Source organism: Lissotriton vulgaris, chromosome 6, assembly GCF_964263255.1.
Source record: "Lissotriton vulgaris chromosome 6, aLisVul1.2, whole genome shotgun sequence".
NCBI classification, from domain to species: domain Eukaryota; kingdom Metazoa; phylum Chordata; class Amphibia; order Caudata; family Salamandridae; genus Lissotriton; species Lissotriton vulgaris.
Window position 1 is genome coordinate 1,290,554,420 of NC_141694.1, and position 16,048 is coordinate 1,290,570,467.

At 47.2% G+C, this 16,048-nt stretch overlaps 1 protein-coding gene across 1 annotated transcript in view; it reads left to right on the plus strand.

Annotated features, from left to right (window-relative positions):
• Positions 1-16,048, plus strand: part of ADGB (androglobin) — a 1,363,241-nt gene that overhangs the window by 799,449 nt on the left and 547,744 nt on the right. The window contains exon 21 of the mRNA XM_086927423.1: positions 15,079-15,217. Coding sequence (XP_086783549.1) covers positions 15,079-15,217 — 139 coding nt within the window. The remainder of the gene's footprint in view (positions 1-15,078; positions 15,218-16,048) is intronic.

Consider the following 16,048-nt stretch of genomic DNA (forward strand, 5'->3'; position numbering starts at 1 on the left):
TCTACGGCCCGAACCTCCCAATCAGCCGAACGTATGTTTTGTTGAACCACATCCCCCATATTAACTCTAAGCACAACAGGAACATTAACAACTTCCCTCAGGCCATGGATCTGAAATTTAACAGCATCCCAGACTATTCCATCCAGGACAGGCCCCGCGGTGATGTTAACAAACGTCAAGTCTCTTTTCAATCTGTGGGCTGAATGTGATGAGGAGAGGGGAGCCAAAGTTCCATTCAGATGTCTAATGCATGTTCTCTCCTCGACATAATGTCCATTGACAAATCGGCAAAAATAAAACACAAAACCAATTGACATAAAAAAATAGAGAGCAAAAAGCCCCAGCCAAATGTAAGTCCAAGGGGGTATTAAAAATGTTTTTTAAACAAAGTCGCATAGGCTCTCAGCCTTGTGGGCTTTCCTGATGTATGTGAAACAGTGTCAAATGAAAATCTGGATTCTGTGGCTAAACGAGTTTGCAAATCAGGCATTGACAAGTCAGATGGATAGGTGTATCATCAAGGTGAGCCCTAGGCAAAGCACTCAATAAAGGACTGGAAACTGCAGGCATCTCGAGGACCACCTCCGGTACACAATCTGAAGCAGTGGCCAAAACAGAATCCCTCACCATCGAAGGACATGAGACTGCCGGTGTCATGCTAAGAAGAATCGGCCACTCTGTGTATTTTGACATTGTCAATGGAGATATACCTGTTCTCTTTACGACCTGGAAGTGGTGGTAAAATGACTGTTCTTGTGCCCTTCACTCCAAGCACGGGAACCGGAGCACGGTATGAGGGACCAAATTTCTTTTTGTTATCGATTTTCTCCCAAACCAGTTTTCCAACTTGGGGTAGCCAGCCAACTACCGGGATCTGCAAGGCATCATCCGAGGTGGAGGGCTAGTGTTCCTTTGCAAGACTGTCTCTGGTCTCTTGTAGAGTCTGTAAAACATTGCAATGTTCATCTACGTCAAAGGAGACAGCTGGACCGACCGCGTCTAGACGGTCAAGGTCCGGGACATACATCTTGATACCAAAGAGCATTTCGTATGGGGTCCGCCCACCCAGAGACCTTCTAGGGAGATTATTAAGGGCACGCTGCACGCTATTAAGATGGGCCAACCAGTTTCTGCCGGTGCCTATAACTCGAGCTGTCAGAGATTGCTTTAAGTCACAGTTCATTCGTTCCACAACACTATTACCCTCAGGTCGGTATGGAGATGAAAACTTGACTTGGACCCCCATTGAAGTGATGGCATCCCTATACGCCTTAGAGGCGAAAGCAGGACCCTGATCCGAATGGAAGGTACCACAGGCAAAAATCCCTACAAAGACACGCAAATCCCTGATGACAGTCCGTGAATCAGCGCTGCGATGAGGCCATACCCAAACAAAGCGTGTGCATGAATCAACTGCTACTAAGATGTACTTATACGCAGTATCAGAAGAAAAAGGACCACAGTGATCTAAATAAACACAACCAAATGGTTTATTAGAAATGAACAACTGTGTTTGGGGTGGACGCGTAGCAGTTGAAGGCTTAATCTGCTGGCAAATGTCACATTGAAGGACATAGTCACGCGTCTGTTTGTACAGTCCCGTCACCAAAAACCAGTTTGCAAATGAGACACAGTAGCTGAAACACCCTCATGCGCAGACGCAACCCCTTCATGGGCCGCTGTGATCAGTGAATGTCTGCGATCCGAGTTGGGAATCAACCTCTCCCCAACTTCCGGAATTTTCACATAAGGAATCTTATCGGGACTTAAGTGGTATGTGTACTTCGAAGGGAACTTGTAGGATGTTTATCTCCCTTCTCAGTGGCAGCAACAGCCGCCAAGATATCAATATCAATCTTACTTTTGGACCGTGTGACTGCTGCAACCAAATATGTCGATACCGCTGATTTTGCTGCTTCATCAGCAAGCGAGTTGCCAACAGCATGGACTCCCACGTGCTGGTGACCGAGAGTATGAATTACAAACACGAGTGACAACTGCTCTTTAAGCTCAGCCACTCGGACCTAGATAATTTTATGTTTTATTGTGCTACCCTTGGAATTACGAAAATCATTCTGAATCCAAAAGAACAAGTTTTCATTGTAAGACTGGACACAGTAGTAAGAATCACTTACGATAAGTGTTGTCACACTAGGATCAGCGTACTCCAATGCAAGCATCAGAGCACTGAGCTCTGCTAATTGTGCGGTGCAGTCCCCTAGAGTCTGCGTGTGCACGACTCTGGACTTGAACTCATTGTTCACCATGCCACCTACCACAATGGCGCATGCAGAAACGTAGGCGTGTTTAGAACCATGCGCAACCTGCGCCGAACCATCAGTGTATACAATGCAACGGAAATCCTCCAAAGGCCGCATAGCCAAAGGTGCAGGATGAACAAACTCATATTGCAAAAACTCCTGTGACCGTAAGGAGGTATCAAAAATGAACGTGACATCCGGAGAAGCCAATGATGCAGCCCATTGTATCCACAGAGAGTGCAAAGCTTTAGAATTTGGTACACTGGCTTTCGTAACTGCTTCCAAAGCAGGACACGGGGTAACAACCAACATGCGTTTTCCCTGTGTCAGAGCGCGTTCCTTCAGAATCGCCATCTGCACAGCCGTCAAAACTTTCTCCACAGTGGAAAATCAGCCGAAGTGTACAAGTGTGACTTATAAGCAATAGGTACTGTATCGCCTTCATTAAAAGTAACGTATGTGAAACCCACCGTCCCAGGGATGATTCTTATCACCAGGTTGGTGTGATTATCACGAGTCAATAAGTATTTAGAAGTGAGCAGATCAGCCTGCAAAGTTTGCAGTATAGCTGAGTGCTCAGGCAGCCAGTTTAATTTTGTAAATGTGGTTGTATCAAAGCATTGGTGTGGGGACTGTGATAAAATCACCACCCACCCCTCAGGGGTGCCGGGGGGACGTAGATAGAGAGAAAAACAATCACCCGCCCCTCAAGTGCTACAAAACGCCCTTGGGAGTCACTGGAAACTCAGGAAACCACAAAGGGAAAGGAGGAATGTAGGAGAATAGCGACTCCTGTGTCCTCCACGAGTACCCCGCATGGAAGACTCTGTCATAGCCTTGGTGGGATAGAATAGGACAATGTTCTCCATGAAGGTGAGTTTCCTGTAGAAGGAGGACCTCTGGTGTGTGGCGATGGGCAAAGGCAATGACCGCTAAGCGCTTGATCCAGTCTATGAGACTGTTAACATTCCATGATAATACCTTGAATGCCCTTGGGTAGGGCTGAGCGTGCCCATGGGGTAAGCCGCACATACGTTGGTGGCCAGCGGGGGGAGGCTGCCAGGTAGTAAAGTGGGTGTTTGCGAGACTCTAGGTATGAATTGGTCTATGGGGTCGTGGTTGTAGGAGAGTAAAGTAAATGTGCAGGAGCCTAAAAGGGAAAAGAAAAGTCACAAACAACAAATACGCATAGCAGAAACCCCACCCCCCAACTTCCACCTGTCTCCATACTTCTACCCTAGAAGCATCTGTCGCCAAGACAAATAAAAACATGGAACTCAGCATAACAGTTTCTTGGTGAGTCTGCACTGACGGTTGGGGCGAACCAATACGGGTAACAGGATTCAACAACATCAGCCTCTACTGAAAAGGTGATTATGTTTCAGGTTTAGGCAGTCAGGCAAGGGATCCATTGTGTTACGATGTATGCCAGAGGTCAGCGGCTGCGCCCTCAGGTATAAAGTTGGTTGCCCGAGGTCGGACAGAGTACAGGACTCTGGGAAAGGTCTGAGTCAGGTTGAGGGACCACAGAGATTTCCAAGAAGAGAGGTGGAGGTAGCAGATTGTCACCAGGGTCATTCCCCTCGATTGCTGCATGGTTTTTGTTTGGAGCTCTGTCGATACGGGGTGTCAAGGGGAGGGTTCAGTGGAGAGGCTGAGCGAGTCCCACTGCAGCACCGCGAAGAGCTGTTGTGCTGCCCCTTAAGACGAAGTTGGGAGCGCACGGGGGGTCCACAGTCGAGCCTGAGTGCCGGTGGAGGGGGAGGATTGTTCTTGCAGCTGCCTCTCCTCCATCAGCCACTGCCAGGCATCCTCGGGTGTGCCAAAGAAGATGGATTTGTTCTGGAAGATGACTCAGAGCTGATAGGTGATATTGTAAACCCATGCTCCACAGCTTTTGTTTGACGACTTGGTAGGATCTCCTGTGTTGCTGGACTTCTCTGGCGTAGTCCGGAAATATCAGGACTTTGGTGCCGCTGTGTTGGAGATCTGGTTGGACGTATGCCTCAACTAGGACTGCATCCGGATAAAAAAAAAAAAAGAGTCTGCCTCTCGGATGGTTCCTAGCCCACAAATCCTTTATCCTCTGACCAGCAGACTACACACATATCTAAAGTTACAGAATGCATATGCCCACTGCAACTTATTCACAATGCTAACCTTTCGAATTTTCTGATACACATCTCAAAGTACCTGTCACCACTACCAGCTACTCTTGCAATTTAAAATTATCAGGCTTCCCAACATGCCAGTATTAGCTGCTAAGCTTTAATACAATTCAAGATGCTCAGAGTAGCACATCTTCTCTTATACTATTTACAAACAGAATCTTCAGCTAAAGGTTCGGAATTCTATCACTGTCCAAGGGGCCAAAACAAGGTCCATGCAGTATGTCTGTGCAAGTCTTTTAATAGGCTTTATCTCCTTAAAAATCTACGCAGTACCTCTTACAATCCGGAGGATGTGATCATACCAAAAGGAAACAATCATAACTCACACTGACAAAATCCTCAGCAAATCCCACAAATAGACATATTCTCCAAGGACATTCAATGCAAAAAAGTGCCAATACCATCTTTCAGCTCCTGCTTTTTAGAAGCTCTGATATCTTTTGCACGGTCATCTAGCTTCTTTATGAATGCAGATATCTGTCTACGGTACTCGGCTGCCGATTTCAAAGTTTGTACATTAAGTAACAATGTTCTGCTATGCAGAAAGATATAATCATCTACAGCTTCAAATGTAGCACAAATTTGCTTACCTGGTAAATTCTTCTTCTTCCAACAGTAGTACAATACAACCTACAGTCATTATATCAACAAACAGAAGTTACTCCATCATGTATACTTTCCCAAAACCTCAAAGCGATGGAACTAACCTACTTCCTGCCATACATCTTTCAGGCCCCAACATATGGCCAACATAACCAATTCTTCACCAGCCGCTATTTACCATGCTCACACCAGCGGGCAAAAGTAAATCTTGGATCCATCATGGTTATTCAAAATATTTTCATCTTTGATAAAGCCACCACAGGATCTGTTTGGATACGTGGCTACTATAAATGGAAGTTTTATATCGCCCCATCCCTCTCCTGAGTTGTAGGGTAGACATGTTTCATTGTATGATCTGGCACTTATACGTCTATTTCTTTTGCCCCTTCTCGTTCATGTACACGTTCCTACTAAAAGGGAAACCGGAAAACAGTCACCTCATCCTCATTCCTCCCAGGTGCCCAGTGACTCTAGTTTGCAGAACTACTTCTGCTCACAAATGATAACCCCATCAATCGCTCGCCACACCAATGCTATTGACCATATTAAAGGTCAGATCATCCACCCGCTCTCTACTTATGCGCCTACTTATTTATGCTACATCTGCATGGTCACAGAAGTTTATAAGCTCCGCAGGGAGACTATATTTACAAGGCAAAAGCGAAGGTAAAAAAACCAGTCAAATTAGGTTGCAAACAATTCTGCTTATAGTTTCCAAAGTGTGCCTTCACCAGATGGGTGCATCTCAGAAGAATAATATGGATTGTTTTCCATTGCTCGCTGTGTCATAAGTAGAGCAGGCGTCTGCTAACGTTCTCCTTGCAGCAATACCTCCATCTATACTTTCTTCTCTCTCTCTTCTCTCTGTTCCACAAGTGTAATCAAGTACTCCATATAGAGTTCTTTTACCATTTCCTCCTCTACAAACTCCTCCTACACAATAGCACACCAATGCGTTTTTTCCCATCTTGGGAAACTATTTCAACTCATTCATATATATATATATTCTCTCTGGAGGTAAGATCCAATCACTCTGAGATTTCTCTTCAGCGCAAGCAGTCAGCAAATTCAGCCTTAAATAACACCAAACTTTTTTTACGTTTCTCTAAGAAAAGTTGGTTCTCATAACTAATTTTAGTTTATTCCCGAGGTTTCATCACCATTTTATCTCAATGTTTCTTTTACCCGCCATCCCTTAAGGGTACTTAAGTTATCTACAACACTGCTTCCTATTCTGATTCAAGCATGTGAATCTATGAAAGATCCAATACTGGATACAAAAATAAGTTACTTACCTGTAACTGCAGTTATCCAGTATTGGTATCTTTCATAGATTCATATGTGACCCACTCTCTTCCCCTAAGACGCTCCCCTTAGTGCTCGGGAGTTATTTTGCCCACTTGTGCTTGAAAATATGAGGGACTCAACCTCTGTTGGTAGTGTTCTAGGGGCGCTGTCGCCTGATTGGTTGAAGTTTAAGTCTGGCCCTTTCTTAAATAAGGACATAGATAGGCTACTAAACAATTTTTTTATTTGCCATTATAGCCTACAATAGTAATATATACTGCCTTATTATGCTACCATGGGACACAAACTTCGACGACAAGGAATGTTTCAAGCATGTGAATCTATGAAAGATACCAATACTGGATAACTGCAGTTACAGGTAAGTAACTCATTTTCTTAGAGTTTATACTGCCTATTTATGGGTCCACCCAGGTTGTTATCCCAGTTTTAGTAGAGTACAAGGGGGCTGGTGTAAATGCTGTGCTCCATGTAACCCTGTGTGGCAAAGAGACATGAGTCCTTCAACATACTTATGTACCCCAGGATCCATATGGCTGAGATACCCGCCACCCCCTCTCAACACAATCCCCAAAAGGAGGGAAACCGGAAACAGTTCTTAAAGTTTTTGGATGTGGGATGGAGTGACCATCCCGGCCGTATTTATTAAAACAAAAAATTAAAACATTAAACGTTTTCATGTTATGTACAATTTCATTTATCACATTCCGATGTTTGCTAACCTTAACATAATCTCTAATACAGAGGTTCTCCTAGCCGAACTAGCATCCTACAAAAACATTCTCTAAGAACACTGAAATTGTACATCCTAACGTTTAAGGGCCAACGGCAAGGTCATAACCGGTGTCAAGATCCCTAACCAGACTTACCCCTCCCACTTGGGAAGGGCGACAGCACAGAGGCTTACCTCAAGTGCAACTACTAACAATTTCCCTTGACTTGACGGGGGCACTTAAGACTCGACGCCATTTAAAGGTCGTTCGAACACTTGTGTGTGGTATCTAGAAGGTATCGTTGACCTCTCCCCACCCCACACAACTTACCGCATCTGCCGTCGCAGATGACACTGGCCCCGGGAAATTCCCCAGGAGGGGGCTGTAACCCCTCCTACAAAGGAAGGGGCCTTGACCGCCTTTCCTTTACTTCCGGCGACCCGCCCTTAGACGGGACCGCCTCCCCACTGAGGGGCCAATGGCCACCTCTCCCGAGCGCTCCCATCCGTGTTGGGTGACGCCCACTCATAGGGATCTACCAATTAGTGCTCACCGATCATGACCTTACCGCCTACCAAAAATAAATACGACAGTTCTTACTCAAACCTATGAAAACATTGGTCGCTACGACCGAAAGAACATGCTAGAAATGCAACACTACATCAAATCATTTTAATCGTAACAACCTAGACGATATTCACCATACTTTATTATGATTAACCACAAATTGATACTGTCACAGCCTGTAAACGAAAATGGAAAAAACAAACTTATAAATTCACTTTATTGCACAACAACTTGCTGTCCTCAGGGGCTGGTGGGTGGGTCAAAATTGGCTCTTCGTTCCGTCCCGAGCTCACGTGTAGCGAGGAGGTGCAGCTTCGGAGCACAAGAACAAGAGGACGTCTTCTGGTCTTGCGCCTTCTTTTATCCGTCTTCAGGGCGGGCGAAAACCCGCCCCTGCCCGCCCCGAGGGCGTGGCTGGCTGCGTCGGTGTCTAGGCCAGCCCACTCTAGGGCGGGAAAAAAGCGCGCCCCGGCTACGCCGCTTCGGGCATACCAGCCGAGACGCGCCTCCCGCCCAAAAATGGCTTCCCGGGGGGATCGAGGCACTCAGCCATACGTTCGGGGGGACCGAGTGGTCGCCCCTTTCCATATGGCTGAGATACCCGCCACCCCCTCTCAACACAATCCCCAAAAGGAGGGAAACCGGAAACAGTTCTTAAAGTTTTTGGATGTGGGATGGAGTGACCATCCCGGCCGTATTTATTAAAACAAAAAATTAAAACATTAAACGTTTTCATGTTATGTACAATTTCATTTATCACATTCCGATGTTTGCTAACCTTAACATAATCTCTAATACAGAGGTTCTCCTAGCCGAACTAGCATCCTACAAAAACATTCTCTAAGAACACTGAAATTGTACATCCTAACGTTTAAGGGCCAACGGCAAGGTCATAACCGGTGTCAAGATCCCTAACCAGACTTACCCCTCCCACTTGGGAAGGGCGACAGCACAGAGGCTTACCTCAAGTGCAACTACTAACAATTTCCCTTGACTTGACGGGGGCACTTAAGACTCGACGCCATTTAAAGGTCGTTCGAACACTTGTGTGTGGTATCTAGAAGGTATCGTTGACCTCTCCCCACCCCACACAACTTACCGCATCTGCCGTCGCAGATGACACTGGCCCCGGGAAATTCCCCAGGAGGGGGCTGTAACCCCTCCTACAAAGGAAGGGGCCTTGACCGCCTTTCCTTTACTTCCGGCGACCCGCCCTTAGACGGGACCGCCTCCCCACTGAGGGGCCAATGGCCACCTCTCCCGAGCGCTCCCATCCGTGTTGGGTGACGCCCACTCATAGGGATCTACCAATTAGTGCTCACCGATCATGACCTTACCGCCACAGGTCCGGATAGTTGACCGGCTATCCGGACCCCCCACAAAACTCCTACCTAAAGGTCATGTTTTAAAGATTTTAACCAGGCTAAGAAGTCTCCTATGAGTAACTCATTCCCCGCCCTCGACAAATGCACACCATCCCCCAGATACATACTGTCATCATTAATACAATTATGCGAGATCGAATGCAATGTCCTGGAACGGAACAACCTACTCACTTTGTTATTCAATTTTCTAACAGAATGATTCAAAGCAGGGATCGAGATAGCCCCCCGCCACACTTTTCGTGGGATCATATGAGACCACGCAATTAGGCACCCCGGAACTCTCCTCGCTAACCAACTTACCGTGGAAAGCATAGCCTCCAGGAGAAGTCGTCTACCGGTGGTGACCAAATCATTGCCCCCCAAATGCACTATGACTATGGACGGCGGTGACCTCATCCGCTCTAACAAACCCTCAAAAAATTCCTGAAACTGGTCAATACAGAGACCGCCCCTTCCGTAGAAGGACACTCTGTACCCGTATTCCCCAGGTACGTGAATCATGTCACCTGCTTTGAATACGTCTGCGGCCCGTCTCACGTATGAGTGGCCCACGACCCACACCTCCTTCCTCACAGCCGGTGACGTGCGACCGCTGGCCTGGTGTTGGGTCGACTGCACAGTCTGCCCTGCCGCGTAGGCTTGCGCAACTGAAAACAAACAAAAGACAAGAGGCGTGAGTACATGATTACAGCTTTACAACATGTGCAATCGCACATACCTCTTATAACAATTGGAGGACCAGCGCCCCACACGTTTCACTTGTTCTACATTAAGACCCCTGGCTGTAGCTTCAGTGGCAGCCCCTATTCGAAAGGAGTGGGTCCCAAATTCGCCCGGGTCCAAGCCCGCTGCGGCAATGGCCATTGCAAGCACCCGTTGAAACTGAAACCTCGTCAGCGGGGTGGCGTCTGCATGCCTCAACAATGTCCCCCCCCATGATGCCACTCTTTGTGCTAGGTAATCTTCTAAGCACTGTACCGGACACATGGATGACTCGGGGTTCCTGCGAATGATCGTGCAGTCCCCTCTCCCATCTTGGTCAGTCTTAGATCTGAGAAAGGAGACAATCATCGCATCCCCCCTGATCTGAACATGTTCCCTGCACAAGCCCCCCGTCACATCCTGTTTGTTCCTTGCAACCAGCTCACTAACTCTCATAGCCCCGTGAAACGCCAGCGTAAATGCAGTCCGGAACAAACAGGTCTCAAAAGGGGACGAGCATGTGTTAGGGAGTGTGGCCAGTAACTGGGACAACCTGTCTAGACCTATCGGTCGTCTTACGTCTACTCTGCGACCCTCTAGGCGTTGCCACCCCCGCAGCGCTTTCTGTACCGTGAAAGACGCTGTTGGGTCCAGGATGCCATGGGCCCTGGCAACAAAGGAAATGGCGGCACGATGCCTTTGGGCCGTAGCCACCGATTTCCCAGCCCTATGTAAAGACATCAGAAAAAGTACTACACACTCTTCCTGACCCCAAAGACCCCCTCTCTCTGCCCCCAAAAAGGCTAAATAGGCCTGGAACGCCCCTTCATATGCCTTCCTTGTCCTGGGTGCTAGACTCTCTCCCACGAGGTGACGAAGTTCGGGGCACCGAGAGACCAGAGAGCTTCGGGGAAGGGTGCCGGCTCCGGGTCCGCTGAAGGAAGGAAACCCGAGAAAGCCTGCATGTGAAAACGAGACAGTGCGTCAGCAGCCTGATTCATCACCCCTGGGACATGTTTTGCTCTGAATACCACGTTCAGTTGCATACATAGTAGGACAATTTCTTTGAGCAGCCTCAAAATCAATTTACAATGGGCTGACTGACTATTGATGCATTCTACCACGGTCATATTGTCGGACCAAAAAACGACAGAATGATCTCTGAAACCTTCTGGCCAGGTTCTCAGGGCCACGAGAATGGGAAATAATTCAAGGAAAGCAATATTACTCGTTAGCCCCTTCTCGTGCCACCATAGGGGCCATCTTTGAGCAGACCAGTTCTTGCCGAAGATGGCGCCAAAACCTATGCTTCCTGCTGAATCTGTCCATAGCCCAAGCTCTTCTGAGGACACGGCTGGCTTGTTCCAGACGACTCGGCCATTGAAGTCCGCCAAGAATGCTAACCATATCCGCATGTCCTGGCGGACCTCAGCCGATAACCTTGTGCGATGATGACCCTCCTTCAGGCCAACCATCGCTTGGGCAATGGAGCGGGAAAAGGGGCGAGCCATTGGGATCACTCTCAAGGCAAAGTTCAACTTTCCCACTAATTGTTGCAACTGATGCAGTGTAACCTTAGGTGTATTCAAACATACTTGGAGGGCTGCCCTAAATTTCAACACTTTACTAGCTGGTAAACGGAAACACCCCTCCCTTGAGTCCAACTCGATCCCCAAAAACTCGAGGCAAGTCGTGGGACCCATAGTTTTACCAGGTGCCAACGGCACGCCAAAATGACCCATCAAAACACAGAATTCAGCTAAGGCCTGAGCACATTCGGGATTTCCGGCGGGACCAAGGAACAAAAAGTCGTCAAGGTAGTGCATTACATTTCGACAACCCGTTTTCTTAGTGAACACCCATTGCAGGAAAGTACTGAATTGCTCAAAATAAGCACATGATATAGAGCATCCCATTGGCATACACCTATCCATGTAAAATGACCCCTGGAACCCGAATCCCAAAAGACGCTGATCGTCTGGGTGTACCGGGAGCAACCGGAACGCTGACTCGATATCTGATTTCGCCATCAACGTCCCGGGCCCCAGGCGATTCAAGATGGCTACTGCCTCATCAAACGATGCGTATCGCACCGAACAAACTTCTGGATCAATTGCGTCGTTCACCGAAAGGCCGTGTGGAGCAGACAGATTATGGATCAAACGAAACTCACCTGGGTCCTTCTTGGGGACCACCCCTAACGGAGAACAAACAAAATCCGGTACCGGGGGTACACTAAACGGGCCGGCGACCCGTCCCCGGCTAACCTCTTTCTGAATTTTCTCTTGCACCACAGATGTATGTTGTAAAACGGAAAGTTGATTCTTGCAAATCCCTACACCCTGAAAGTCCCCCACCGGGATGCGGAAACCATGTGTAAAACCGTTCCGCAGCACCCCGGCAGAAGTACGATCCGGGTATTCGCTGAGCCAGGGGATCATTGCCAAGGTATCAATCGGGGTTGGTAAAGGCGCCCCTCGGACTAGATTAGACCTGTTTGGCGCCTCCCTTACCCCCATTCTCACCCGTTCTGGCTCTGCACGATGACTCAGGATGGGACGACCCACACGTACTACACTCATGTTTGAATTTACACAATCCCGGAGGCCTGGTACATTTCCCTTTGTTGAAGTTAAAACAGAAACCCTTTCTTCCTGTATTGCCTGCGGGCCTCGACTGATCGTCAGTGCTCGTACTTGGTCGAAAGGGCGTCCCCCCATTTTGGCGGGAGTAATCAACAACAGTGCTCCCAACCAATGGCATTCTCAACATCCCCGATTCTTTCATTTTATCCCATGTTACAGAATCGTAACAATCCCAAGTCAAACTCTTGTTATGCTCCTTTTCTTTCCTGAACAGATTGTCATAACAAAACCAATGATTACCTTGATATGCTGTCGAGTAACCCATTATTCGTGATTGATAAATGGGAAACTCTGGCAGCAACTCGGGCCTACGTTCCCCCAAAATCGATGTGAAAATACCCCACGCATTGCCCCAGTTTCCAATATTCTCATTTATCTTAAAGGCGGCCATTTTTGCGCGCCAAACACTCGGATGCATTAGGTCCTTCTGACTTTTAACATGCTCCACTTCATAATGATCAACAAGCAAGGAGAAAATATTCACGTACTCCCCCGCCCAGATCTTTTCCTTTATAGCTAAAGGCACATGTTGTCCCAATCTCTCTCTACGAGAGGGTGCTGACTCGTCCCTTGCAATCGGCAATGGCCGCTTACCTGAACCGGACGCAGCATCTGCCGCTTGCGGCTTGTCTATTCCCGCCAACGGCGCAGTCACTTTAGCTGCATCTCTCTTCTCACGAAGTCCTTTTATCAGTGCCTGTGCCTCGGCAGCCGTGGCACCATCACTACTATCCCCCAACCATGCTGCTAGCTGTGCTGCCAGCTCGGGGGGCATGTCTTCCTTGGAAGTCGGGGTGACGACAACGGGGATTGGATTCCCCTCTATCGGTACTGGTGTCGGCGCCTCGAGCGGGGCAGAGGGAACCGGGACGTCTCCACCGGCTGGAACCCTTCTCGGCCTCTTAGGTCTCCCTCCAGCCGGCGCAGGGCCCGAACCCTCCTCCCCGTCTCGCTCCGCCAACCGTTTCTTTATCTCGGACATCTCTTTGCAGAGGATCCGCACCATCTGGTCGGTCGTCATCTTCTTTGCGCCCTTCTTAGGCATATCTCCGAGGAAGTATCTAAAAGACAAAGAACAAGATCAAAACGCTCAAAATTGGCTCTTCGTTCCGTCCCGAGCTCACGTGTAGCGAGGAGGTGCAGCTTCGGAGCACAAGAACAAGAGGACGTCTTCTGGTCTTGCGCCTTCTTTTATCCGTCTTCAGGGCGGGCGAAAACCCGCCCCTGCCCGCCCCGAGGGCGTGGCTGGCTGCGTCGGTGTCTAGGCCAGCCCACTCTAGGGCGGGAAAAAAGCGCGCCCCGGCTACGCCGCTTCGGGCATACCAGCCGAGACGCGCCTCCCGCCCAAAAATGGCTTCCCGGGGGGATCGAGGCACTCAGCCATACGTTCGGGGGGACCGAGTGGTCGCCCCTTTCCAGAAGTCTTCTTGTAGGCATTCAGGAATGTTTTTCAGCTGTTTAACTTTAAAGAAGATCAGAGAAATTACCAGATGGTTCTGCTGCTAGGTTTTCTCACCCCAAAAAGGGCTCCCTGTTAGTTCCACACAGTAGAACCCACTAAGAGTTTTCATATCAAATATGCTGTTGTAGGGCTAGTTGTAACAATATCTTCAAGGCTTCAGACCAATAGAAGTGTAGCATGAAACCCTATCACATCCTTAAAATCCAACATATAGCTCTCTATGACTTCCCTTTCCGAAATACGTAGAACTGTGTATTTGTCATTGAAAAGACCCTTAAAGCTTCCACCGTTCTGTATGGAGCGTGCAGTAGAACAATGTGATTGTGCTCCCTTGAACTGTATTCAAGATTGTGCTGTTAACGTGTTCGGTTCTCAGCTGTGTAGTTCCGATTTCCAATGCAGAACATAATAAAGATTAAGGGCCAGATGTACAAAGGATTATTTCGATCGCAACTGCCTGATTCGTAGATTCGGGCATTTGCGACCAGAAAAATAGTTTTGCTGATGAACAAAATTCTATACAGTTGCTTGTTACCAAATCACATTTTGCATTTGTGATTCAGTGTTTGGAAGAGGCGTGTCTAAGGCATCCCTTCCAAATACCGAATCAGTATGGTATGTATTAATGTTTTGCAACCGAATTTCGGTTGCAAAACCATAATACTTTACCACCAGTTAAAAACTGGTGGCAACCCATTCAGAAAGATGAAGGGGTCCCCAAGGGAACCCTTCCCCTTTGAGAATGTAAATAGTATTTTTTTTAAGAGCAGGCAGTGGTCTGCCTACTCTTAAAAAATGAAACTGCAGAGATTTGTATTTTTCTTTTTAAACGCATCCAGTTTTCCTTTCAGGAAAACTGATTGCATTAAAAAAAAATATTGCTTTATTAAAAACCAATCACAGACATGGTCATTTGCTGACCTCAGCATTCCACCATCATTGTGATGTCTGCTATTTCCTAATCAGTCGCAAATTGCAACCAACTTCATTAATATGCATGAGGTAGGACTATTTGCGACCCACTAGGAATCACTAATGAAACTCAAAAGAGTTTCATACATTAAGAATGCTGATTTCCTAATTGCAATACTCAGAGAATGGGAATTAGGAAATCGGTATTCCTAATGTTAGTACATCTGGCCCAATGTTATCAAAGTGCCTGAAATTAGGGGAGCCAAAGTATGAAAGTGCCTTCCTACTGAAGCACTGCTGCATTAATGGGTGGTATCAGGTTTTCTAAAGGTGTATGTTTTTTTTCTTGCAGGCTTTCTGCGCAGCTGTGTGGCATCTTATAACTGAAGCCCTAGGAAACAAAATGACACCTGAGCTAGTATTTGCCTATCGAGCTTTAACCCTGGATGTAGGGCCTCCCAGATTGAATGAGGCTAATCAGATGTCTTCAGGTAATCCACAGAAAAACATCACTCATGTCATGAAAAAAACATGGAAGGAACATCATATGATAACCTCTCTCCCAAGCAGCTGTTTATAGCAGGAATAAAAAAATGTATTGCTCTTTGACTTGGATTACCTACATATCAGCATCCTCCTTAGACATGCCCTTCAGACCCTCACCTGCACTATACTTTCTCTCAGCTATCCACTACACACTCTCTCTTTCTCTTAATTCGCACAGAACCATAAAGTCAGTTCTAGACAGTGGGCCTTGCACTATACTTTGAGACACATTAAATAAACTCTTCACAACTTCAAACATGTCCTACCAATCTAAATCTGTGGTGCACATCCTCAGAAGCACTCTCTGCAGAACATCACTCACCATTACATCCATCCAGTACCAGATTCCTCGGCTCGTGCAGCCAATTGTATTCTTTCTTCTTACCAGGTCAGCTATTACATCTGATGTTGGTGTCTTTAGACAGATTTTTCAGTTTCTTATTTTTGCAAAGGTTTTTCATATTGAGATTTGTATAGAGCATTTTCTTATTGCTATTTTTACGCAGATTTTTTGTGTTTTGTACTTGATATTTTAGCCCTCCATAATCCACCCTTGTATGTATTTGAAAAGAGTTTGCTCTGAGGTGGGGAATGGCTCTTTGCTTGGGTGGACATTTCCCTGCCTGTGGGTAAGCAGCTAAGAAACATCTGGAATGTGGTCAATAGCAGAATGACATTAGGATTTTCAGGAGGAGTGGGGAATCTCTCTGAAGGAGAGAGAGAAGATTGCATTACTATGAGGCTCATAAATAAAAGGAAACTTCATGGTCAGGTAC